Source organism: Festucalex cinctus, chromosome 7 (assembly GCF_051991245.1).
Source record: "Festucalex cinctus isolate MCC-2025b chromosome 7, RoL_Fcin_1.0, whole genome shotgun sequence".
In the NCBI taxonomy this organism is placed as follows: Eukaryota; Metazoa; Chordata; class Actinopteri; order Syngnathiformes; family Syngnathidae; genus Festucalex; species Festucalex cinctus.
In genome coordinates, this window is record NC_135417.1 from 10,239,549 (window position 1) to 10,266,314 (window position 26,766).

The 26,766-nt window shown below is 41.0% G+C and overlaps 2 protein-coding genes across 2 annotated transcripts; both read right to left on the reverse strand.

The window, feature by feature from the left end:
• Positions 1 to 679: 679 nt before the first annotated feature.
• mfap5 (microfibril associated protein 5) lies at positions 680 to 5,742 on the reverse strand. Its single transcript, XM_077527687.1, has 7 exons — positions 5,684 to 5,742; positions 4,036 to 4,100; positions 3,866 to 3,898; positions 3,730 to 3,765; positions 2,826 to 2,913; positions 1,798 to 1,871; positions 680 to 1,721 (listed from the first exon to the last, which is right to left on the reverse strand). The coding sequence occupies exons 2-7, from the start codon at positions 4,076 to 4,078 to the stop codon at positions 1,609 to 1,611; spliced, it is 387 nt and encodes a 128-aa protein (XP_077383813.1). The 5' UTR covers positions 4,079 to 4,100; positions 5,684 to 5,742; the 3' UTR covers positions 680 to 1,608.
• A 6,994-nt stretch (positions 5,743 to 12,736) lies between these two features.
• sbk3 (SH3 domain binding kinase family, member 3) lies at positions 12,737 to 26,470 on the reverse strand. Its single transcript, XM_077527676.1, has 4 exons — positions 26,061 to 26,470; positions 18,184 to 18,331; positions 16,021 to 16,223; positions 12,737 to 13,480 (listed from the first exon to the last, which is right to left on the reverse strand). The coding sequence occupies exons 1-4, from the start codon at positions 26,064 to 26,066 to the stop codon at positions 12,737 to 12,739; spliced, it is 1,101 nt and encodes a 366-aa protein (XP_077383802.1). The 5' UTR covers positions 26,067 to 26,470.
• Positions 26,471 to 26,766: the final 296 nt, after the last annotated feature.

Sequence of the window (26,766 nt, forward strand, 5' to 3'; positions counted from 1 at the left end):
GGGATTGTTCAATTACTCTTAAACGTGAGGATTAGTCTTCTACTTGAAAGGAACTCTAACTGGAGCGTGTTCCCCAAGGGATGCTGCTCTATAGCCCCCTACAGTGGACACCTAGAGCACAACAGCAATACTTGCAGCGCAGACGTGATAGAGCAGCTGCTTTTTGCAAACGAGCAGCCGTAGTAAATCAGTTCAGAGGGTGAAGGAGGCAGCCAAGTTGGATGTGCCCCCCCCCCGGCCTGCCTAAAAAGCTTGTGATTTAGTGGCTGTGGATGTCAACTAAGCTCGGTCACGACCTCTGTCCTGCTTAGTGGAGTCGTCGCCTGTCATTCTTGGAGAGGGGGGGGGGGGGGGGGTGGGGGGGGGGGGGTCGTCATCTGACAACCTGAAAGGTTGCGCGTGCTACCGACCTAATTTGAACTCCAAGGTTGTGATGTGAAGTGTTTCATTCGGGACCGATGCATTGTTGGGACCAAGCTTTTTTGTTTGTTGAAACGCGCTTTTGGTTCTCGTGATATTGTTGTGTACACGCAGGTGGATTCTGTTGAGTCGCAATGCCGATGGATGTTGACTTGGCACTTGCGGACATTAACCCTAACAAAATGTTTTACCGTCTAATGTGATTTGTTGTGTATGGAAATGAATATGCAAAGATAAATATGACTGAAACAATGCAGCTTTTATTTTTTTGTATTTTATTTCTTCAACAAAGGAAATGTGGGAGGAACAAAATCGAGTGTCGGTATAATCGATGGGATACAACAGTGCGTGTGATACGTCATGGATTATTAGTTAGCACCTTGCAATGTCAAAGCGGGTCTTTGTGCGATGACTGGACTTTATATAAATTCTTGTGGAAAGCCATTTATGCTAAGCATTTATTCTATATCATTGATATACAGCTTAAAGGGACACTTGACCCACTGAACAATTTTCAACAGGGAAAAGTTAATATTTTTGTCCAGAATGAATTTGATAATGTCATTATTTTTCATGTAAAATTAATACCTTTAAAAAAATTAATGTTCTACTTGCTGTCGACTGATGATGTCATCACCTGTGCTGAGGGAGTGGGTAGCAGCCAATCATGGCTCACCTGTTTTCTGGGTTTGGTCAGTAACATGATTGGTCGTTACCTAGAAAAATTACTTTTTAAAGGTATTAATTGTACATGAAAAATAATTAAGTTTCCACATTAATTAATCGACAAAATATTAACTTTATACTGCGGAAAATGGTGCAATGAGTCAGGTATCATTCTGTTTGAGCGCTAAATTAAATCGTCTTACTAGTGCGGACAAAGCGTGTCCTAGTACATAGACGTTATGTTTGGTATCCAGGATATTGCACAAATGCTTTTAACGGCTTTCCATAGCACCTTTTTAAAGGGCCATAAACCCTGCTAGACATGATCCATGAAATGCACAGTATTCACAGGCAATTAAAAAGTTGGGACACATAAACATAGATATGACAGGTGAAAAATGGAGGAGCAGGTGTTGAGCGTGAGATTTATAGTGTTATGGGCTGTTTTGACGACAACGCCCCCTCCCGGAGTTACTTCCCGACCTCGCCGGGCGGTCACGCTGCCGTGCCCGGGGACCCCCGTCAGGCCTTGTTTGCCCAGGTTTTGGGGTTGCCACGGCGATTGCGACAGCGTTTCCTATTCGATGACCTCGAGATGCGCCTGGGCCACCCGGACAACTCTCTGCACAGCTCGGCTGTCAAAGCAAAAAAACAAAAAAACGCGCGTTAGTCCGAAAGTGTGCAGATGTGATGAACACCAAGCTGGCTCACCTTTTAGATTCTCCTCATGTTGGCACACGGTCCTCGCGCAAATCTCATTGTTGATCACGTAGACGCGAGGGAGACTGAGACACAAACGGGAAGAAGTTGTGCGCAACTCGCAAAGCGTAAGCGATATTGGGCTTTCAAGGTTACATTTCAGGATGAGCCTAAAATGCTCGCGATCCATTACAGGTGAACTTTATTTGACCTTTTGTAAACTTTCGAATGCACATGATGTCCAACTGCTCTCATTTATTTGCTTTATCCATGAAAATCTTCCAAGGAAGTGAATTTCTAAGCCTTTCTCTGGCATCCTGTCCCTTTCTTGCAACCTGCTGACATTCCTTGACAGTCCAAGCTACTTCTTAGGTGTCGTCTTTGTCTCACAATAATTTCAGAATGTAAACGGCATGATGAAGACGACTTCTAATTAAAACGGGAAATGTATTGGTTCATTCATTGGTTCTTATAGCTAATGAAAACTAACAAATAAAAATAATAAGTAAAACTGACTAAAACTAATCTTAAAAAAAATAAGCTAAAAACGAAAATGCTTTTATAATAACAAAAAGTAACTGAAATTACTTTTTATGATGCTAACTATAATTACTGTGAAAAATGTCTTCATCTTTGCCACTACTTTGTCACATCTTTACTCTCGAAAACTCCAAATATTTGAATAAAAAACTAACACTAAAACTCATTTAAAAAAACCTAATATGGATAATTAAAAAAATAAATAAAATTGCTCTGAAAATTAAAACTAAGTGATTTAAAAACAAAAAACAAAAACAGAAGTCCAAACAAAATAAAAACTAATAAAAATATAAAATAACTCAAGTAAAAAAAATGTCAATGCAGTAATGTATGTCCCCACTAATCCAAACATGTTATTGTGGGAATGCTTCAGCTGTTAGTGTGTTTATTATTTATGTTAGTGTGATTTTTATTCTCCACACTTTTTTTTGCCGCCTAACAACTCCCACATAATACTTCCAATTTATATTGTTCATATTTCAACTAGCTTCAAAACCCACCTGTAAATGCAGCGCCCGCCCACGCATCTCTTGATGGGCCGATGGACCGAGTACATCCTGGTGCACGGGTACATCTCCTCCCTGCAGTCTACACAAACGCACGTCATGCAAAGTTGAGGTGTCCAACGTACTCACATTCCACTTGTGTTGAAGTGCAGATACTTTCTAGTAAAATTAGTAAAGTAGTGACTCCATTCCTTTACTTAAGTAAAGAAAAAAAACAAAACAAGTATGAACTTTCACATGTATGTTGGAATGTAGGTCAATGCCATTTATCCGATCCAATAAAAAAGAAAAAAAAAAGTGTTTTTTATTAGATTATACTTTATAAAAACATATACTAATGTCATAATTAGATAGAATTAAAAATAACAAGTCAGTTTTTGTCACACTTTCTCCTTCAGAGCATGTGCTACTCATTTAGGTATGCACGCCTTCTCCACCAGGGGGCAGTATAAGACAGACATACAAAAATCTGGCAGTCATAGTAGGTGTTCTTCGCAGAGGATAAACAATATATGCCTGTGAGTATTGTTATATTCTTCTGCACGTGTAGCGTCACTGTTTTTAGATATACTTTGTTTAAACTGTAACAAAGCCAATACATATATGCTAATTGCTACTTTGCTAGCATGTGCGCTTATGGAATTTATATGAATTGCTCGTCAGTTTTCTTTGTTTTTTTTTGGGTCCCGACTGACTTGACCTATTTGTTTTTTGTTTTTTTTGTTTTTTTTGTTTTTTTTAATACATAAAGGTCATAAACAAAGATAACAAAGTACAGATTTTAGTTTTCAAATGTAGGGAGTATTTTTATTTATTTATTTTTAAATCCTCAGGTAAAGTTCAGATACCTGAAAACATATATATACCTAAACACAGTCAAAATGTATTTGTTACTTACTGGCTGGCAGTTGTGAAGCAGGTGCCTCAGTGGCCTCTGGACACACAAAAAAAAAGTAAACATGCCACATTAGTGAGCCACCGCGCATACATGGCAAAGTCGTGATCTCAAGTGCAGACTTCCAAAGGAACGTTACCGCTCTCCTGGGCTTGGACTACAGCTGTGAGCGCTGTGGAACACATAAAAGAAAAACAACATGAGGTGAGTGTGTGTGTGTGTTTTTTTATTTTTTTTTAACAACAAACACAAGGGCGACTGGAGCATAATTAAAGGCGATGATTTGTGTGTTGTGTTTGGCAGCGTTACCATGGAGACCGCAGAGGAGGAGGAGCACTGAAAGGTTGCCCATTGCAAGAGGTGAGCTTGACAAACTAGGGAAGAGAGGAAAAACATTTTGGTTTGTTCAATATATTTAGGATTTTTGTTTTATTAACCAGTGTGATAGATTCTTCTAACACTTTTTACTAGTTTTATTATTATAGTACTGTAGTAGTATAACTGTACATATATGTAATACGGTATTATGATGCTTCTTCAGACTAAATTACCCCATGTTCTATAGTTTATAAGTTTCTAATGAGCTTTTAAGTATACAGTACAGTAAAAGTTCAGTGATGGGCATTTTACTAACAAAATATAATATAGGCAGGGGATATAAAAAGTCTACACACCCCTGTTCAAATGCCATTATTTGTAATAGAAGAAAAATAGTGTCAAAATCTTGCACTGTGTATTTTTTTTTTTTAAAGATTCTTTTGAGAGGATAATTAGTAATTACAAATGAAAATTGAATTAATGTGGTTGCATAAGTGTGCACACCCTCTTATAACTGTGTTCAGAAATTAATTATGTTCCAACTCGTGTTAAATAGGCGTCAGCACACATCTGCCATCATTTTAAGTGATTAAAACCCTAAAATAAAATAAAGTTCAGCTGTTTGACTAAGCGTTTACAAGCTTTTTTTTTTTTTCATGTGGAACTCATATTGTAACAGTTCATAATTCCCTCCATCGTTTTCCCATCCTCTGATTGGTTACAGCCCCCTTCGACACATGCAGCAACCTGCACACATTAATGCACTTAATAATCGGGATTTCTGGCAAAATGAGCAAAAAGTGCAGACCTGCTCGCTCTGTTCTTAATGACTATCATATTTTATGGCGATGAGTGGGTCCAATTTGAAAACATCAATAACCTCTGATGTAACATTGATTAGCATAGTGCTTGTCCATTTAGTTATTATATATTGAAAGAAAATATAAAGTGTGCCATTCAAGCAAGGCCTCATTTGACCCGCCACAGGCCTGAAAAGAGGGGACTCTTTTCAGTGTAAGCAAAGGTTTTAAAAATTATTTTTTTATTATTATTATTCTGTTTTTCAAGTGTTTCTCATTTGTAACTCAAGTTGTCTTCTCTCACTTACCGCACTGCATCATTCCTCTCACAATGTGTCAGAGCAACTTAGTCCAAGTTGTGAGTTCTCTCGAAAGAATGTGTTTTTTTTTTTGTTTTTTTTTTTGGGGGGGGGGGGTTTTTTTTTTTGGTGCCCAATATGAGCGCCCCTCCGCCCTTTCCTCTGTCACACTCGCACATTCTTTTACAGATTTCTTTTTGCAGGACAATTTGACACTTTCCGACTGGTCACTTTCTGAAGATCAGTTTAGAAACAGCCGATTGAGCATTCATACGTTTTCGATGTACGCACATTCTGTTAGCATGCTTTGGCTGGTGACCTGTTTGGCACCTTTTTTTTTTTTTTTTTTTTTTTCCCCACTGAATCTGTAACATTTCCAATCTGTTTAAAATCCTGAATCTTCTCAGGATTCACCTTAATTGTAAGCACATATATAACAGTCAGAAACTTAAATGTAAATGTGAATTATCGTCTACATAAATGTACTATTTATTGTCCTCAAAACAATAACATGGAAAAAAAAATGAAGACGATACTCACAAGTTTTGCTGTTGTCCGAACCTGCTTTTGTTTAACGACTCCTTTGTCCTCTTGTTGTTTTCTCCTCCTTCTCTCCTTCTCCCTCCTCCTTGCCTCCTCCCTCCTCCCGTATCCTCCATCCCTTCATTGTTTTCATAATTTCTCCCTGCCCCATTCCAACGAGCCTAATTGATAACACACCGCCTTTTGTTTTTGATTCACGCAATATTGTAATAGTTCTTATTTTCGGATTTCTCAGTTTATCATCACCATGTAAACAAAAAAAACACCAGATCACAAAAATTCATACCGTTCATTTAGTCATACACTAAAAACAGGCAAATTACAGGGAGATTGAGTTATCTTGATGGAATAGTGAACTAGTGGTTAGCACATCTGCCTCCCAATGTTAAGGTTGTAGGTTCGAATTTGGGTGCTGCCCGAAACAAACATCCCTTCACACTCAAATGTGTATATATATATATATATATATATATATATATATATATATATATATATATATATATAATTTTTTTATTCAAGCAAATATGATCCTGAAAGTACTTTAAAGCTGTATTATACATTTTAATAGCCAGTACAGGAATAAGTAGTGTCCAGTTAAAATCTGAACGTGTCTATTTTTGACACAACCAGCAGGAGGAGCCAAGTTGTCAGTTGTAGCAGCACTGAAAGTAACAGCTGAGGTGGTTTCCAGTCTACATGCATTTGCTGTTCAGTATGCCAATAATGCACAAACATGAACAAAGTACTCACACGGTGTACTTAAAGTTGGGAAAAAAAAGAAAAAGATTCAATTCCTTTACACAGGTAAAAGTAAATAAGCACAGACTTTAAAATGTAAAAGCACACAAGTACAAATGAATTGCTACATGAAAATGTAGCAGATTTGTCAAACTTTTAGAGCATATTATTTAGTGGCTAATCGATTGCACACATACCGGGTACAATAAAAAGGCTCCTTTTCTAGGTTGTCAATCTAGGTGGTCAATCATGTGCTCGTTAAAGACAAACATTGGCCTTAAATGTCCACCCTGTCGTAGCCATTGTCCACCTTGTCAGCGAGCTCACATATTTTGATGTTTGCATGTGCATTGACTGCTTTCAGTTAATTTATTTTAAAAACAATTATATTAGCATCTTATTGATACAATGAATGGAAAACCTCTTTTTTTGGGGGGGGGGTTAAAATGGTGAAGTCTCAAAAGCACCATAATGTCTCCTCTAGACATTCCTAATCGCAACACAACACACAATTTAGCGGTCGTAGACGACAAACGCCGCGGATGACTTCCAAGACGGAGACATCCGTCATTCCCCTGGCACATCGGGGTTCCACCGAGGATCTGTTGGGTGGGGCGCTTGGTGGGGACGTTTCAGTTGGAGGGGGCCTAACAAGGTCGCCGTAGAGACTTTGATGACAGCTTGACAGATAGCGGGGCAGAGTAAGCAAAAGTGAGGATCCAATTGGGACGATCCATCCTGTGCCCATGTCAAACTGACGCGTCAGACTGGAACAGACCGGAAAACATTACAAAGAAAAAAACAAGATCATTTCGGGGAGGATTGGTCAGTTAGATTAAATGAAATCAAATTAAAAATGTAAAAATATTTATTAAAATATATGGCCATTTAATTAGGGGAAAAAATTTGATACTTAACTCATTTGCTACCCATAACATATTATGTTCTATTTTAAATATTACCATGGTCCCAATGACGTATTTATACGTTTTTATGGGTTTTATATGCTAGAGCATACAGAAGGCTTGGTTGTGCCTCTGAACTGAAGAGAATGCTTGAAGCAATGTTAGTTATTACAAAAACGGCCAACACGTGGCAGCAGAGTATAAGAGATCAACCAGGGCCATGTTCCAAAAAGCTCTTTTCCCCACTGTTTTAAACAGATTTGTGAATAATAATGAAACTTAGATATATGCTAATGCTAATTGCTGCAAAACGGAAACCAATAGATGAAAGAAGAGACTTTAGTCTTTCTTTTGGTAGGTTCCATGTTTTTATAGCAATAGAACACAATATTCTGTGGGCCTTGCAAAATCAGTCAAAATCCAGTAAAACAGCAAAGGGGATTGCTTCAGTGAAAATGAGTTAAGTACATTTCAGAGTCTGTACTCAATTTGACTTAAGTACAGGAGTTAAATCAGCACTTTTACCAGCTTTTTACACAATTTTCTTCTAGTTCAGTACAGACCGCGAGTTCTACCACCTCCGTTGAGGTGGTCAGGTGACGCAGAGAAGTTCATGAAACATGCCGGACATTAAACACATGATAAATTCTCGGCTCGTTTATTACCCAGACGCGGTTTGTTGCCGCGTGCCAGCGCCGCGGCACACGTTAATAACCGCCTTCCATTTCACCCCGGGATCATGCTTCCCCTTCTGCGACTCCCTCGGGTGCCGCATTTCACCCCTGCGGAAAAATGTTTCGCCATTGCCGGGTCCCTCTGAGAGAACCCAAAAAGAAACGAGCTGAAGTGCTATAATGAATCAGGGTTGAGAAATGGAAGCTGCTCGAAGGTAAACAAAGCCTAATGACAGAGAAAGGTTGGACCGCGAAGGGAAATTTTAATACTCGATGACACTCGTCGCCGCAAAGATGCATTTCAACCATTTGGACGTCGCTATTTACTTCCACGCCGCAGCTGTCAATCAGGCTATCGTTACGCTGCTATACCGAGAGAAGTATACGGTCTTTTACGTGTGTTTCTCTTCGTTATGAAGCCCAAAGACAAAACTAGTTGCATCAAAACCTTGAAATTGCTCATAAATGTGACTGAATGTTTTTTTTGTCGATATGGTGACCAGTCCAGTATGCTAGGACAGGCTCCAGTTAGCACCCTAATGAGGACAAGCGCTATAGAAAATGGCATGGAAGGATTTTCCAGCTATATCCAAGCTCTGTTTTAAATATAAAACCGATATAAGAAGAAAAGCAGCCATCTGGCGGGCCACAATCTTAGTAGTTTCTATTTTGGTCCGATATCTCAATTGAGACGGTCATCGTCAATGTATAACTACAGACAAGTTTCTTTTTTATACTGTTCGTCACGTATCACAAAATCGGTGCTTAACTCATTAGGTCCCAATAACGTATAAATACGTTTTTTTTAAATGTTTTAAGTGTCCCAAAGACGTATTTATACGTTTTTTTGTTGTTGTATTTTTTGTATGCTAGAGCATACAGAAGGCTTTGATTCAGCCTCTCAACTGCAAAGAAAGGTTGCAGAAATGGTAGTTAATACACAAACGGGCCAGCAGGTGGCAGCAGAGCAAAGGAGATCAACCAGGGCCATCGAGGAAACCTAGTGCAAAAGCAGTGCATTGGCGAGGAATGAGCGCTCCGTAGTATCACGTGTCGATAAACATGAAAAAAACAAACATGTATATCACGAAGAATAGTGATTCAAATAAGACACGACAACCGAAACACATATTAGTTAATGCTGTTTCAGGCCAGGCAAGTCTGACCGCGTGCGTGAGGAGGACTGTGCTGTTCAGATAGTAGCGGCAAGGTGATGATGTGCGGAGTGTGTAAATAGACGAGCCGGGGGTCTATTTATAAAATCGTGTTGAGTGGCCCTTTAGCCGGGGGTTAGCGCAGGCACTGCGTTAGCTACCACGACAAAGTCAAAGCCTTAAGATGCAGTGGAAATGTTACTTCAAAATCTCAAGTAGCATTACATCCTCCGTTTTTTTTTTTTGCATTGTTTTTATTCTGGCAGTCAGAGAGAATCTGTTGTTAAGCTGTGTGAAGCTGTTCCGGTTTCGTTTGACGAGGGATTTAGTGTCGAGAATGGCCATACAACGTCGTCCAACATTCTTTCGGGGGCGCCGTAACAGGAGTGCGAGTGATTTTTCATGCAGTGATTGTCCCCCTTTGACAGATGTAGGACAAACTTTAAGTATGGAGGTCAGCGTGTACATATTAGATTGCACGTGTCCTTTTTTTTTTTTTTTGCAGCGGTGTGAAGTAACGGAGTACAAATACGTAGAAATATGTAAATATATGGGGGTTTTTTGTCCCGTTGTTTGACCTTTAGCGAACATTTTGTAATGGTCATTACTGCCACCTATAGGATTGGAGTGGAACAGCATTGTTTTAAAATTATTTTTTTCGTGCAATGTTGATTTATTGACTTTTTTTTTTTTTCTCTAGCGTATCAGTCTGTCATTGTAGTGGCTTGGCAGAAGTTATTAGTTTCTGATTTAATGATTTTTTTTTTTATTGGTCAGAGTTCGCAGCCAGTATAAAGTAAGGTGAGCTTGGACACGCATTAAAATGAACTGCAGTGTTTATGGAAAATGTTGTTGGGACCTGCTAAGGTTGAGGTTGGTAACAGCTGCCGAGTGGCTGAGACATTCTTCTCACCTTACAAGTATGGGAGCAGTTTATTGATGGAATGTTAGCGATAATAAAGGCATATAATCCGATACATATTTTGAGTTTTAATTTCAACGAAGTACGTAAAGTGACCCAAGATGGTCAAGGCAGTGAAAGAGTTTTCTCCAGTTCTTATACATCATTGCTCATATATAAATAGTGTGGTCTTGATTAGGGATGTAACGATAAGCACAATATCGTGATATTAAAACTGCCACAATATCGTCGTCGTCATGTTCACGATATTTAAATGCAGCACATCTGTTAAAAAAAAAAAGTTGGGTTGATTTCCATTCGGGCAGTTCTAACACAACTCGCTTGGCTATTTTTTTTTTTTCGTGCAATTTAATTTTCATTACGGATGTTTTGGCCCTTCTATGTTTAAAATCTACACTAATTGTCAGATAAAGGGGAACGTAATATGCCTGTGAAGCAAGTCGTTATGTGGAGGAACTCAATGTGTGCGTGCATTACAACATAATAATAATAATAACATAATAACAATAAAACATAACAATAGTAATAACATAACATTGATATTAATATTGTGCTTTTTTTTTTAGTATGAGGTCATTCTTTTCAATATTGTGACCTTTTTTAAATATCGCCAACCTCCCCCACAATATCGTGATAATTATCGTATCGTGATGTTTGGATATTGTTAAATCCCTAGTATTGATCATGTGGTCGGGGAAAAAACAATTCCTTATTCCTGTAATATACAGTGGAAAATTGAAAAAGTAAGATTTTTTTCAATATATATGACGTCAAGTTTATTCCAATTTTCTCTGTTTTATGTGACTCCAAAAAAATTTGTAATGAACGTTTATCATACTGATTTTTTATTAAAACACACATATTTACACACTGGAATCTATACAACAGCAGTAGTGGCAATGATATCAACATATATACTGTATACATTTTTTAAAATCTACTAAAAATACAGAGTTTTAGAAATATTTGAAATTCAATAACATTTATACACTTACTGGCCACAACATTAGGTACACCTGCACAATTCATTGAGATTCAATGCAAATCTGCCTTAACAAAGATAATGGTTTTTGGTACAATATTTAACATCATCTTACGTATGAAATACATGAAAGAAACTTTTTTTTTCTGTTGCTGGTTGCTGCATATGCTACTGGTAGGTGTTTTGTATATTTTTCCACACTCCTCAAACTACTGTATTGCTACATGTTAATCAAAATTAGCATTATTTTTTTGTTGATACAGTACAGCCGTTTCTTTGGATCTCAAACGTGCCCAGTCACACATAATGAGTTTCAACAATTTCAAAATATACAGCACAGTGGCACCTTCAGATACGAGTGACTCGAGTTTAGTTTAGATTATTTTTGCTTCGACTTGGGAGCAAAAATTTCAGACTGTCTGGTGACAGTGAACTCAAGTTACGTCACAACAAAAAAAAATAATAAAATAAAAAATAATAATAATAAAAAATAAACACCACTCCCAGTTGAAATTTGCTGTCAAAAACAATTTCATTTTGTGTATTAAAAAACAAAAAAACAAAAACAAAAGAAAAACATAAATTTGCCATAGCAAACTCTGCTAGCTTAATGCTAACAAACAGTACAAAACACCATAAATGGGCTGACATTGTTATAGAACGGATATTTGAATACAATTGGTGAACTTAGCTGCTGTTTCTATCATACTGCCCCCAAGTGGCCAAGGAGCACACACCAGAAGGAGCAACACATATTCATTGCAATGAAGCAAAAACATCTGGCATATATTGCGTGCTATTTTTATAGTTAAAAAAAACATGCTATAAAAATATTTGTTGTTGTTTTTTTAGGCTGTAATGGCATTTCCATTTATTTCAATGGCTAAAATGAAGTATCTCGAGGAACCACTGTACTCACAGAAAGTTGGGCATATTGGGAAATTTGTACTTAAAAATGTGTTTAGTTTTAATTTTTGGTCCTTGTTAGAGAAGACCCAAGTTGAGTACTGAAACATTGAACAGTTGGACATTCAATAGTTTAGAGAAGGTCAAATGAAGTTCACCGGTAACATGTCTTAACTCATTGACTCCCAATAACGTATAAATACGTTTTTTTAATGTTCTAAGTGTCCCAAAGACGTATTTATACTTTTTTTTTTTTTTTTTTTTTTTTTTTTTTAATGCTAGAGCATACAGAAGGCTTTGATACAGCCTCTCAGCTGCAAAGAACGGTTGCAGAAATGGTAGTTATTACACAAACGGCCAGCAGGTGGCAGCAGAGCAAAGGAGATCAACCAGGGCCATGTTGAAAAAAAGCTCAATTACTTATAATTTTAAATAGATTTATGAAAACTGATGAAACTTAGCTCTCTTCTAATGCTAATTGCTGCAAAACAGATAGAAACATACTTTTTTTTTTCCCCTAATGAAAGAAGAGACTTTAATCTTTCTTTTGATAGGTTCCATGCTTTTATAGCAATAGTTGGCCTTGCAAAATCAGTCAAAATCCAGTAAAACAGCCGGGAGCGAACGGGATTGCGAAATGTGAAAATGGCGGCGAGTGAATGAGTTAAACATTTTGGGCTCACCCTGACATTCATCTCAAACTGTTTTTTGTCAGTATCGTATCTGGTCAAATAGAAAAATAAAAATAAAATCCCACTTTATGTCCCCTTCATCTCTCCCCTCGTCCCTCCCTCACAATCTCCTCTTCCACTCCTCCCCCCGCCTCCCGGATTTTCCTGGCTTCCCTCTCGGCTTCCTCGGCCCTCCTCTTCTCCTCCTTCTCCGTCTCGGTGAGCCAGGGTCCCCCCAGGTAGCCCAGGATCTCCTCGGGGTTGCCTCGCCGCTCCGGTTCCGGGTGGAGCAGCTGCCGGAAAAGCGCCATGACGAGCGAGCTGAGGCCGCGGAACTGTGACGGAGGCGGGTTGTTCCGGTGGTTCTCCTGCATGACGGCGTAGCAGTCGGCCTCCTTCCCGCCGCTCTCGCTCCCGCGCTCGAACCAGGCCTTGAATTTGGCATAGCCGGCGTCGTCGCCGGTGCTCTCCTCCCAGGGGAAGCAACCGGTCAGCAGGCAGTAGGTGAGGACCCCCAGGGCCCAGCTGTCGATGCAGGGCTCCACCGTGATCCACATCGGCTCCTTCTCCTCCTCCGGGACCTCCTTCGCCTTCTCCGCCTCCTTGGCGGGCTCCACCTCGGGGGTGCAGAAGGGCGACTCGTACCAGACGGCGCCGACGGTGTAGCCGATGGGCCGGGTCAGGCCGAAGTCGCCCAGTTTGACCCAGCGGCACGCGCCGTCGCACAGGAAGATGTTCTCGGGTTTGATGTCCCGGTGGACGAAGCCCAGGGCGTGCAGGTGGCTCACGGCGCCGCTCAGCTGCGACATCACCCTCTGGACGTGCTCCTCGTCCAGGCCGACCTACGTCGCACATGAGAGAGAGCGTAAACGGAATTGAGGACTGGAAATCTTTACCGAGCACCAGCATTTACTGAAACGCAAAAAAAGAAGTTGCTTTTCCCACTCGTCACTAACTCAGTGGAGTGGATCTCACTCTGCTTCATCTATCCTTCCTATAGTCCTTCCTCTGGTCTCTTGGTGCCTCACTAAATCCTGTTGGAATTCAGATGAATCTGGGGTTGGTGAAAGATTCTGGATTTGGATTGGTGATGGATTTCGCTTTACTTCATCTTTCCTTCCTTTGATCCTTCCTCCGGTCTCCTGACAACTTCACGACTCTGGTGGAACTCTGAACTATCCGGTTAAGGTCACTTCCATGACACTCAACGGAGCGGACACGCCTTTTAAAGCTAATTCATGGGTACGGATAATTGTGAAGGGCTACCAGTTTGATACACACTTATGAAATAACAAAATAAATCTCTGCCAGTGTATTACATTTTCACATATTCACTTCTGCAACATACTTAGAAAATCACAATGTCCCGTCACTGGTGAGCGAGCTATTTTTAGAACAGGCAGTGACCCCTGGTGTAAAAATGGCGACCCCCAAGTGGACAAATGTGTTTTTCTTGACTCTTGCATTATTTTAATTAGAATTAGCTTTTTAGTTTATTTTTATGTCATTTTCATGTTTCCTTTAATTATGTTTTATCTCAAGCAGGGGCGTGCAAAGGAGGGGACCGATGGAGCAAAGCCCCCCCTCCCCGCCCCCCCATCTATACAAAGGAAGTGGGCAAGCAACCTAAATTTAATTTACAGCGGCTACATATCGACAGTAAGTGTGAAATTTTGTTACCTTTTTGTTTACGTTATATTTGTGCCCCTGGTTTCTTTTAGTCTTTGTTGGTTCATTGTATCTTGTTTGCCTTTTTGTAAATATATTTTTGGTTCCTCTTTGCATCCACACCACCACCACCACCACCACCAAAACGCTCAAATGGGACAATTTCAATTCATTTTAATTAGACTTTAATGACAATCAGGATTTTTCAGGCAATTAGCGATCAACGAGTTTGGGGGGGAAAAAACTAACTGATCACCGATTTAGTCAGAAGATGGAGCAATATATTTACTTTAAAAAAAAAAAAAAAACTTTTTTATTTTTACTCTACAGTTGATTGGGACTGGCCCGGCCCACGGTTAGCAAAATCATGGGCGGGAAAAAAAAGCTTCAAAAAATGCTGAAAAACATTAAATATAACATGTAATGTCTTATTTCATGGAGCCGATCAATGACGTTATTGAATGATGTCGCAAATTAGGACATCCAATCACCAATTTTGCAGAAAATGCAAAATAACGTCTGAACCCGATCCAGCCGATCAGATCGCTGTGCAGGGGCGGGCGTCAAGGGCCGAAGTCCTGCAGGTTTTGGAGGTTTCCCTCTTCTAACACAAGCTGATTCCAATCAACACGATTGTTATCAGGCTTATGCAGACCTTGCTGATGAGCTGATCGTATATCGGCTGTGTTGGAGAAGGGAAACACGCAAAACCTGCAGGACTCCGGACCATCGAGGACCGAGATTGCCCAGGTCTGCTGTAAAGTCTCATTTTAATGTGTACGTATTAGGGGTGTGAATTGCCTCGTACCTGACGATTCGATTCGTATCACGATTCACAGGTCACGATTCGATTCGATACCGATTAATCCCGATACGAATTTCTAAGTCGATTGTTGCGATTTTTTTTCATTCAAATTTAGAAAATACTAATCAGTAAGCTTGTAGAGTGTAAGATTTATATGAAAATGTATTATTTATTTATCTGAAATTTCAGTCTTATAGAGGTTGTAATCTGTTTCATGTTTAAACAGCATTAAAATAAAATATTAAGGCTTAATGTTCCGTTCATATAACATTCTTCCATGCTTAAGGTGTGAATCCTAAAAAAAAAAAAAAAAATCGATTTTGCCTATTATTGAATCGATTCGAGAATCGCGCGATGTAGTATCGCGATATATCGCCGAATCGATTTTTTTTTTTAACACCCCTAGTACGTGTATAAGTTTGCACGTCCTAGACCAGTCACTATTCAGGCTCCACTTCCTGGAATTCCCCACGTGTGGAAATTAGAGCCACGAACACAATTGGTATGTTTAAATCTTATTTTTCCACACGAGAACATGCAAACGCCACACAGGAAAGCCCGAGCCGAGATTTAAACCTGGAACCGCTAACCGCTAGGAACACCGTGCTGCCATATCTCAGCATTCCCAACACAATTGTGGCGTGCTGAGAACAAGGCGCTCACACAGACGCACTCGGTGACGCTGACGGAAACCTCCTGCCTCACTTCACACGCTTGCCTGCCGCTCTTATCGCTTGCTTTACTGGCAGTGACAAAACGCCCTGCGACCTTGATCCATGTTTTTTTTTTTTTTCCCGCTGACATCGACAAAAGTTCCAAATAAGGTCGCTAACATTCAGTTGCGTGTGTATTCAAAATCAAATAAACGTTGGCGTCCAGTCGAGGTCGCGCGTCGTCAAGGCGACTGACCTCTGACACGATCACGCTGTACAAGTCGCCGTAGAGGCCGGCCTGCTGGGCGAAGACGTAGTGCGACGAGGTGGAAAAAAAGATGCCCAGCGCGCGCGTCAGCGAGGGATGCGTGCAGTAGGAAAGGGACAAGTTGTACTCCCGCAGGAAGGACGTGAGACTGGTGGACTGGCGGGGGAAGAACTTGAGCGCCATCGGCGTCCCTGGAAGCAGATAATCGACACGATATTGAAAACGTACAACGTACGTAAGAACATAAGAGCGCAATGTCAGGATGTAGGGGGGAAAAAAAAAAAGTTTTTTTGGAATACTTTAAAAGGATTTAATCATTTGATTTGTGTGCAGCAGAACAGCTAAATGCTGCTTCACCATGTTTGCTTTGAACTACGGGCTCCACTAATTGACCCAAGTCTCCAGCCCTTGGAGATCTATTGGGTTTATAATCAATTAAGGCTTCTTTCAAAAAGTGTGCACTAGTTGAATGAGTTGTTGGCTGCTACTAGTACTACACTCTCAAAAGAGAAAACGTTGAACCAATTTAAGATTACAAATTGAATTTTTGACCACCTTAAAAAAAAATGGCTTCAATTGGTAACACATGATTGAATTAGGTTCATCCAATGTGAATAGGCTATACCTTTAAATTTAATTAATTCTGAGTTCATTTAATGTAATCTATTCACTTTGGATTATTTTTGGATTAACTTAATTCAAGTGAATATATAAACTCATTCACTCCCAGCCACTTTCACAGAAGCAATCCCATTCACTGTTTTACTGGATTTTGACTGATTTTGCAAGACCTACCGAATATTTTGTTCTATTGCTATAAAAAACATGGAACCTACCAAAAGAAAGATGAAAGTTTCTTCTTTCATCAAGAAAAAACAAGTACATTTCTATCTGTTTTTGTTCTGCAGCATTAGAATATAGCTAATTTTTATCATTATTCACAAATTTATTTAGAATTGTGAGTAATTTAGCTTGTTTTAACATGGCCCTGGTTGATCTCATTTGCTCTCTATGCCACCTGCTGGCCATTTGTGTAATAACTACCATTTCTTCAACCATTCTGTGCAATTGAGAGGCTGCATCAAAGCCTTCTGTACTAGTTCTGCACTAGCATTAAAAAAAAAAAAAAAAAAAAAAACCCGTATAAATACGTCTTTGGGACACAAACATTTAAAATAGAACATATTTGTACGTTTTTGGGAGCAAATTAGTTAAGTTTAATGAACTCAAAATAAATGAAACTTAATATATTCACTTTGGATTGACATAATTCAATAGTGCTACCAATTGAAGCGTTTTTTTGTTTTTTCAAGTTGGTCGTCAATTCAATTTGTCATCTTAAATTGGTTCAACAATTCTCGTTTTAGGGTGTACTATTTGACATAAAATTCTAATCGTTGACGTCAAGCTGGATATCAAACAGCATTCCGCACTTTACTCATATGCAACTACACGGTACTAGTGCACGATGACATAAAAATAATTTCTGCACACTAGTAGCAAACTGCGACTAGTTACTAGAGTGGCAAAACTTTGCGCTATTGACAACTGAGAGCTCCTTGTATTACCAGTGATATAAAATTCCATTCAAGTTAAGATCTAGTGCTTCACTAGTACTTGTAGTGTGCAAATATCAACTCGTACACAGTTCCGCTGGAGATGACAAAGAGTGAAAGCTGAATTTTGAGGACGTAAATACGGGCCATAAATCCTCAAATGTCTTGCAATAAAGACTTTTCAGACAAGCGTTCTTCACATAAAACGTCTTTCCACAGTATTGCTCATCATCAGTAACCCCGTGAACAAATTTAACTTCCCCTCCCGGGGGTGCGATTGTGTTACGAGCGCATTACAGCAACCCAATCCTGAAGAATAGCACTCGATTAAAACGCCGGGTGCGTAAAAAGGCAAAATGGAGGCTGTCCAAAAAAAAAAACTCATCCGTCCTCACATTACCGCCACAACACAACTGGAAGTTTCATCACAAGCGTGAAACCGGAGCCGGGATCGGTTACATTAGAGATGCATTAGTGGCTTTATTTTGCGCGGCGTAATCCCGCATGTTACCTAATCGAGTTAGGGAGCGTGTGTGAATTCCACACGGATGGCGACAATTGAGACGTAAACGAGCTTTGGTAGTGTCATCGCAACCTTTCTTCCTGTGCACGGCCAGCATGACCTTGCCGTAGGAGCCTTCGCCCAGGAACTTGAGCACCCGGAAGTGGTCGGACACTTTGAGGTCGGCGATGGCCTGCGCCGACAGGAAGCAGCGCTCGTCCAGCTCTTTGGCGTTCGCCGCCTGCGTGGAAACACGGGGAGGGGGGAAAGTAAACGTCAACTGGATGTTTATCGAACCGTTTTCACAATTTGTTTACCTTTTAACTCGGACTGGGTTTAAAAAAAAAAAAATGGAATCGATTTGCGTTCTCGAGCCCGATATCGATTCATAAAACCATGAATAGAATATTTAAATATCTAATTTTTTCCCATACATTTTTAACTCATTTGCTGCCAAAAAACGTAGAAATATGTTCTATTTTAAATGTTTTAAGTGTCCCAAAGACGTATTTACACGTTTGTTTTTTTTTGGGTTTTTTTAATGCTAGAGCAGTGGTGTCAAAACTACGGCCCGGGGGCCATTTGCGGCACGCTGTCCATTTTTTTTAGTGGCCCGTGACAAATGCTAAAAATGGCATTTGACTCAATTAAAAAAATAAAAAATAAAAACAAAAATGTTTGGAGATGGTCAAAGAAAGAAAGTAGGGTGTTGAAAAACACAGGTGCTATTAAAGGTTATTTTAGTTAACTAAAACTAACGAAATAACTACAGCTAAAATTGAAAAAAAACAATTTTGTTAACGAAATAAAATAAAAACGAAAATGTTTTAAAAAACGAAAACTAACTGAAATTACATTTTGTGTTTACAAAACTAATGAAAACTATAATTATAGCAAAAATGTACTTCGTTTTAGTCTTTGGTGTTTTTTTTTTTTAGTAGATTTATTTTGATATCAACCGGAATAATGACGTTTGAAAGTATGTCACACAGAAGTGACGTCATCTAGCAACAGCCAATAGAAAAGCATCTTCAGATTCCGTAGCTCCCATGGTGTTTTTTTTTCAATATTGCACACAAGTACACATTTAACAAAAAAAATAAAATATACTAATACTGAAACTAACTAAAAGTAAACTAAAACTAAGCCTTTATTAAAGAACTAAAATGAAAAACTCCAAAACTATAATAACACTACTGCCATATTACAAATAAAATGGTGTATATACTATACTGTAGCATTTTTCTAAATATGCAAAAGCACAAATAAATTATTTATACAATTTTTAGGTCACAATTCTTTTCCTAATATGTGGCCCCTTGCATCCTTCTGATTTTCTGTATGTGGCCCTCAAATGAAAAAGTTTGGACACCCCTGCGCTAGAGCGTACAGAAGGCGTTGATGCGGCCTCTCGACTGCGGTTGAAGCAATGGTAGTTATAACAAAAACGGCCAGCAGGTGGCAGCAGAGTATAAGAGATCAACCAGGGCCATGTTGCAACAAGCTCTTTTTTTCTCCCCCAGTTTTAAACAGATTTGTTAGCTATATTCTAATGCTAACTGCTGCAAAATGGAAACAGATTTTTTTATTTTTTTTTTGTATTCCTGATGAAAGACGAGACTCTAATCTGGTTTGGTAGGTTCCACGCGTTGTCTCGTCCAGTCTCAGCTTTGAAGTTAAATCACTTATCGCGTCGACCCCGGCAAATTTGGGAAGGGTGCGGACATTTGCAATGCAGCACTCCGGACAAAAAAACACGCTTCACCCTGTGACGGCATGCAAAGCCTTTTTGGGGAGATTTGCACACATTCCCTGCTTATGTTGGGGGGGCAAAAAAAAAATGTCTTCAAGTGGGAGAGTGACACTTGGCAGAGATAGGAAGAAGACGTCTCGATTTTAAATAGTGCATTTGACCTCTTGGGCGATGCGTGGCGTCTTGATGTTGAGCAGACGGATTAAGCGACGTGGATTCAAATGTCCCCAAAAAAATTCGTAGACTGTCACGTTGGAGGAAGCCGTTTGTCATCTAGCGTTACGGACGATGTAAATCGATGCTGATTAAAGGCGACATGGAACAAAATATCAACTGTTAAGATTCTTTGACTGCTTTCCAAAGTCTTTGGGGGCTGGCAACCAGTCCGGGGTGTACTCCGCGTCTCGCCCCAAGTTAAGCGGGATAAGCCCCAGATCACCCCAATGTGGATAATAAGCGCTATACAAAATGGCTGGCTGGTTTTCCAAAATGCACATCTGATTTCTTCACATTGGAATCTTTAATTTGCTATTTTATTCTTTTATCCGTGCAATTTTAAGGTTTTGAATGGAAGGAATCAATTTTTATTTTTATTTTTTTACGTCAAATGTTTTGTGTCTTTATTCGTAGTCACCTGTTTATTTTTGTATTTTTTTTTTTAAACATATTTAAAGGCTTTGTGAATTAAATTAATATTTTTACATTTTGAAAGCGTTTTTATATTTACCATTAATTGTTTTAATTTTTAACTTAATAGCTGTACGTGACATAAATTCATTATTTTATATGTAACCTACAGTAAAATGTTTTGTGAATTTCTGCAGTCGCATTTTGTTTATTTTGTATGGATTTAAATTGTACGTGAGGAATGAAATCAATTTATTATTATTGTATAAGTGCATGTTTTAATATTTCTTAAGATATTTATTGAACATTTGAATGGTATCTTAACATACATTTCCTTTCATTTACAAATTTATTTTACTGTATTATTTTTTTTAACAGTAACAAACATGTTTCCTTTCATTTATATGTTAAGATAATCTTTACATTCATATCCAAGGGTAACATAAGAAAACAGTATCAACACATACTGTTACTACTACAGTTATATTACAATATTGCCAAAAAAAAAAAAAAAAAAAAAAGATATATATATATATATATATATATATATATATATATATATATATATATATATATATATATATATATTAGGGGTGTTAAAAAAATCGATTCGGCGATATATCGCGATATTACATCTTTTTTCTCGAATCGATTCAATAAAAAAAAATAGATTTTTTTTTTTTTTTTTTTTTTTTTTTTTTAAGAGCTCATAATTGTTGTTCATTCGGATTCAACGTCTTATCATCATTGCCTTTTTTTTTTTTTTTTTTTTTTGTGTGTGTGTGTGTGAATCGATTTTTAAACTTCCATTTTTAATGGAAAAATATTCAACAAAACGTCTGACTTCGGGTTAGGATTCGCACCTTGAGCATGGAAGAATGTTATATGAACGGAACATTAAGCCTTAATATTTTATTTTAATGCTGTTCAAACATGAAACAGATTACAACCTCTATAAGAATGAAATTTCAGATAAATAAATAATACATTTTCATATAAATCTTACACTCTACAAGCTTACTGATTAGTATTTTCTAAATTTGAATGAAAAAAAATCGCAACAATCGACTTATAAATTCGTATCGGGATTAATCGGTATCGAATCGAATCGTGACCTGTGAATCGTGATACGAATCGAATCGTCAGGTACTAGGCAATTCACACCCCTAATATATATATATATATATATATATATATATATATATATATATATTAGGGCTGTTGATACGGCAAAATATTGCGATATTACAGCGTGCATTTCTCAAATTGATTCGTTATGCGGCCGACTCAATATTTAAACATAATTTTTTTTATGGAAATAGTCAACAAAATGTCTTGCTTAGGGTTACAGTTCACACAGTAAGCATGGAAGAATGTTATATCAATGGAACCTTGGGGTTAGGGAAAAAAAATTGAAATTTTTTGAAAATTTAAATATTATTATATATTATAATATATATATATATAAAATAGAAAATTCTTTGAATTTTTTGAAAATTTTGATATTTTATTTCAATGCCTGTGAAACATGAAACCGATTGCAACAGATTGTTAAATACACTGGCTCACACTTATAAGACTCAACTTTCAGATAAATACATTTTCATACAAATATTACAGTGTACATGTACAAGTTGACTGATTAGTATTTTCTAAATTTGGGGAAAAAAAAAACAAACCCTGCAATAATCGACTTATAGATTCATATCAGGATTAATTGAATCGAATTGTCACTGAGACTTGCCACGTATAGCTTATTAAATATATATACATTATTAAATATATATATATATCTTATTCACTGCAGTGTTTGCAACAGTTTTATAGATTAATGAAACCTGTTTTGCACGGCATCTTGCACAGTTTATAGATTCCAATCATGAAAATCACAGAGGGGTCGTCCGTTTTTTTAATTGCACGGAGTGCACGTTTGCGAGATGAAATTATTATTCAAGCTAACGGCATGACTCATGGGAGTTCTTTTAGCGCTCCGCCGCTGTCACGCCGCCACCAGAGTGGCGGTTCATGCTTTTGTTTTTACAGTCATGTTCCTGTTTTATTTTGATAGTCCTGACTCCACTCTCACCCCAGGTCACTTACCCTTCCTGCAGCCTCACTGATTACCGGTCCACGCCCATGATCACTACCACCTGTTCCTAATCAACCCGGACATAAAAGCCACCTGAATTCTCTCCTCGTTGCCGAAGTGTCACATATCTCAGTGCATGGAAGCGTCCTCTCAGTCCTCGTACCACCGTCCTTGTTTGATGTCTAGCCTTGCCTTGTCTTGCGCCTTTAGTTTGCCCTGTTTTTCCTCCCTTGTGGAGCGCCTTTTGTTGTCCCTGTTTTTGAGTGCCCTTTTTTGTATCTCCCGTTTGGAGCTCTTTTTGTTCAGCCTTTTTTTCCCTCCTTGCGAGGCGATTTGAGTTTCATTGGATTAAAGCTGCAGCCTTGTTGGCCAACTTACACTCTGCGTCTGAGTCCTACCTCCTCGCTTCGTGTCAGTACACTTCGGCCAGCATGGACCCAGCGGAGAAGTTGGTGGCTGCACTTCGGCAACAGGCTGTCCGCCTGTCGCACCTGGAGGAGGGCCAGCAAGCCATGGTCATCCGGATAGATGAACTTGCTGGACGGGTGCAGGAGCTGGTGAACCACCTGCAACACTCCTCGCCAACCGTCACGAAACCGGAAGCAGCTGAATACCCGATCCCGACTCCAGCCTTGACCGGGGCTGGAATGAGACTGGCCTCCCCGGAGCGATACTCGGGAGAACCAGGACATTGTCAGGCATTCCTGACCGAATGTGATATTCATTTTGAACTTTCACCACAGGCCTTTCCTACAGACCGTTCCCGCGTGGCCTTCATGATCTCGCACCTGACTGGACGAGCCAGGGACTGGGCCACCGCGGAATGGGCACGAAACTCCCCGACCTGCTCAACCGCAGCCGGGTTTTGCATGACTCTCCGCCAAGTTTTCGATCCAGTCAACATGGATCGAGAGAAGACGCGAGAACTCAGCTATGTCAGACAAGGCAGAGAATCGGTCAATGATTATGCCATCCGATTCCGAACTCTAGCAGCCAAGAGTGGCTGGAACGACACAGCTCTCTATGATCACTTTTTAAAGGGACTCACAACCTCAATGCAGGAACTCTTGCTTCCTAGTGACTTACCCGGCGACCTGGACTCGTTGATTTCGCTTGCCATCCGCACTGATCATCGGAGGCGGGAGCTCAAGCAGAGCAGCGGACTCCAAGGGATACCCGGTTCTGGACCCCTCCAGCATCCACTGGCAAGTGAGACTCCACGATATGCATTTCCCCAGTCATCCTCCGCGAGGGAGGTCAGTGGGAATGACGAGGAACCCATGCAGCTTGGTCGGGCCCAGTTAACCACAGAGGAGCGACAGCGTCGCCGCCAAGAAGGCCGCTGCTACTACTGTGGTGAACTTGGTCGTCGGGTTGGAACTTGCACCGTGAAGAGAGGTTCACCGGTGAGTTTCCCGTCACCCCGACCTGCTAAGACACAAAGAATCACGCAAGCCCAGATACGCCACCATGCTATGACCATTGACATGCCAGCACTCATCGACTCCGGTTCCGACGAGAGCCTCATGGACTGGGGCCTCGTTAAGCAAGTACGAGCCACCACCGCACCCCTTCCCCGGATCATCCAGGCCAGAGCCCTGAATGGCAAGGAGCTCTTCAGCATCACCCACATCACCGAACCCCTGGAAGTACGAATTGGACAACATATCGAAAATCTCCGTTTCCACGTAATCCAAGCTTCATCTCCCACTTTGGTTCTGGGATATCCTTGGCTACGTCAACACAACCCCCGAATCGACTGGAACTCCGGGAATGTACTGGAATGGGGAAATGATTGTAAGGATCACGTTTTGGACCAATCAGCGACCAGTGCATCCTCAGCCGCAGTCAACATGGTCACCCTTGAGTCTCTCGCTCCCGAGCCTCGCCGGGCGCCGCCTCAAGCCCCCGAGCCTCGCCGGGCGCAGCTCGAAGACCTTACGCCATGCCAAGTCTCTGCATCATGTCACGCCAAGTCTCTGCATCAAGTCACGCCAGGTCTCTGCATCACGCCGACCAAGCCAAAGCCGACCAAGCCAAAGCCGACCAAGCCAAAGCCGTTCAAGCCAGAGCCGTTCAAGCCAGAGCCGTTCAAGCCAGAGCCGTTCAAGCCAGAGCCGTTCAAGCCAGAGCCGTCCACGCCAGAGCCGTTCACGCCAGAGCCGTCCACGCCAGAGCCGTCCACGCCAGAGCCGTCCACGCCAGAGCCGTCCACGCCAGAGCCGTCCACGCCAGAGCCGTCCACGCCAGAGCCGTCCACGCCAGAGCCGTCCACGCCAGAGCCGTCCACGCCAGAGCCGTCCACGCCAAAGCCGTCCACGCCAAGCCTGCCACACCTGCCAAGCCCACCACGTTTTGCCAAGTCTGCCAAGCCTGTCACGCCAATTCTGCCACGTTTCGCCAGGTCTGCCAAGCCTGTCACGCCAATTCTGCCACGTTTCGCCAGGTCTGCCAAGCCTGTCACGCCAATTCTGCCACGTTTGCCAAGCCTGCCGCGCCTCGTCAAATCTGCCAAGCCTGCCACGCCAAGTCTGCCACGCCTCGCCAAGTCTGCCAGGTCTACCAAGTCGAAACTATCCACGGGATCCCCTTGGTACTTTCCAAACCTGATCCGGCGCTAGGAAAAGGCCTTCGGAACGGTCCCGACGGGACTCTCGTCTGGCGTCATGGACGCCCTCCTGAACTGCCTTTTTGTCTGGGACGGATGGGTGGGTCGTGTTCCCTCCTCCGTGCCCCCTTCCGCCCGCCCTTGTTTTTGGACTCCTTGCTGAAAGGCCGTCAAGGGCCGGCCATTGAGGGGGGGGTACTGTCACGCCGCCACCAGAGTGGCGGTTCATGCTTTTGTTTTTACAGTCATGTTCCTGTTTTATTTTGATAGTCCTGACTCCACTCTCACCCCAGGTCACTTACCCTTCCTGCAGCCTCACTGATTACCGGTCCACGCCCATGATCACTACCACCTGTTCCTAATCAACCCGGACATAAAAGCCACCTGAATTCTCTCCTCGTTGCCGAAGTGTCACATATCTCAGTGCATGGAAGCGTCCTCTCAGTCCTCGTACCACCGTCCTTGTTTGATGTCTAGCCTTGCCTTGTCTTGCGCCTTTAGTTTGCCCTGTTTTTCCTCCCTTGTGGAGCGCCTTTTGTTGTCCCTGTTTTTGAGTGCCCTTTTTTGTATCTCCCGTTTGGAGCTCTTTTTGTTCAGCCTTTTTTTCCCTCCTTGCGAGGCGATTTGAGTTTCATTGGATTAAAGCTGCAGCCTTGTTGGCCAACTTACACTCTGCGTCTGAGTCCTACCTCCTCGCTTCGTGTCAGCCGCGGGCCAAAATTCTGAACGTGAAAGTTCGGACCCGGACGGGGGCGGTCTCAGATGAGTAGTCGGTGGTAAGACGTGAAGGGCAAATTGATAGCGGGCATAAAATAAATGGACAAACAACCAATAAGATTTTGCTCATAAAACAAAACAAAACAAAACAACAACTGGATGGATTAATTACTCACTGTCATGCTGGTGTCGGCTTCTTTTCAGCTGATCAAGCTTGTTGCCGCTGCGCCTTCCCGCACTCGGATGCAGCGGGTGTGTGCCGTCGTCGGATGGGTCAAGTGGACGTGCAGCTGATCCGCGTCGTGGCAAAGTAGACGACGACCGTCTCTCCTCCCCCTGGGGACGCTCTTACTCCAACACTCTCTCTCTCTCTCTCTCTCTCTCTCTTTTTTCCCTAACTCTGTATGCGGTCAAGTCTGTCTGCAGCTCGCCTTTTGGTGGGCTGCTGGCAAGTGGGCCCGAACGAGGTATTCCAAACCTCTCTTTCACCCCGCAGAGCAAACCACTTGCCCACAGCCCACTGTTGATGCCCCTCCCATTTCCAATATGTCATTCACCTTTCTTGCCTCCCTTCCACCACCCGTCTCTTTCCATGTCTCGCCTTTTTTTTTTTTTTTTTTTTTTTCCCCCTCGCTTCCATCCAGTCCGAGTCGGTGAATTCCCTCCGCCGTGCAGGATTCCTGGTTTAATCAAACGGGTATGCGGGAATGGTCGCAAAAGGCCAACGAGCTGTGCTCTTGATCTCAGGACTCTTACTGGGATTACAGGGTACGGCTAAAGCGTGTCTCTGCTGGATTTATTGTCCCAGATCACTCCCCTCTTATGTTACTCTTGGTTCCGTGTCCATCAACGCGCGGGCGGTCATAAAGGAATGAAGCGCAC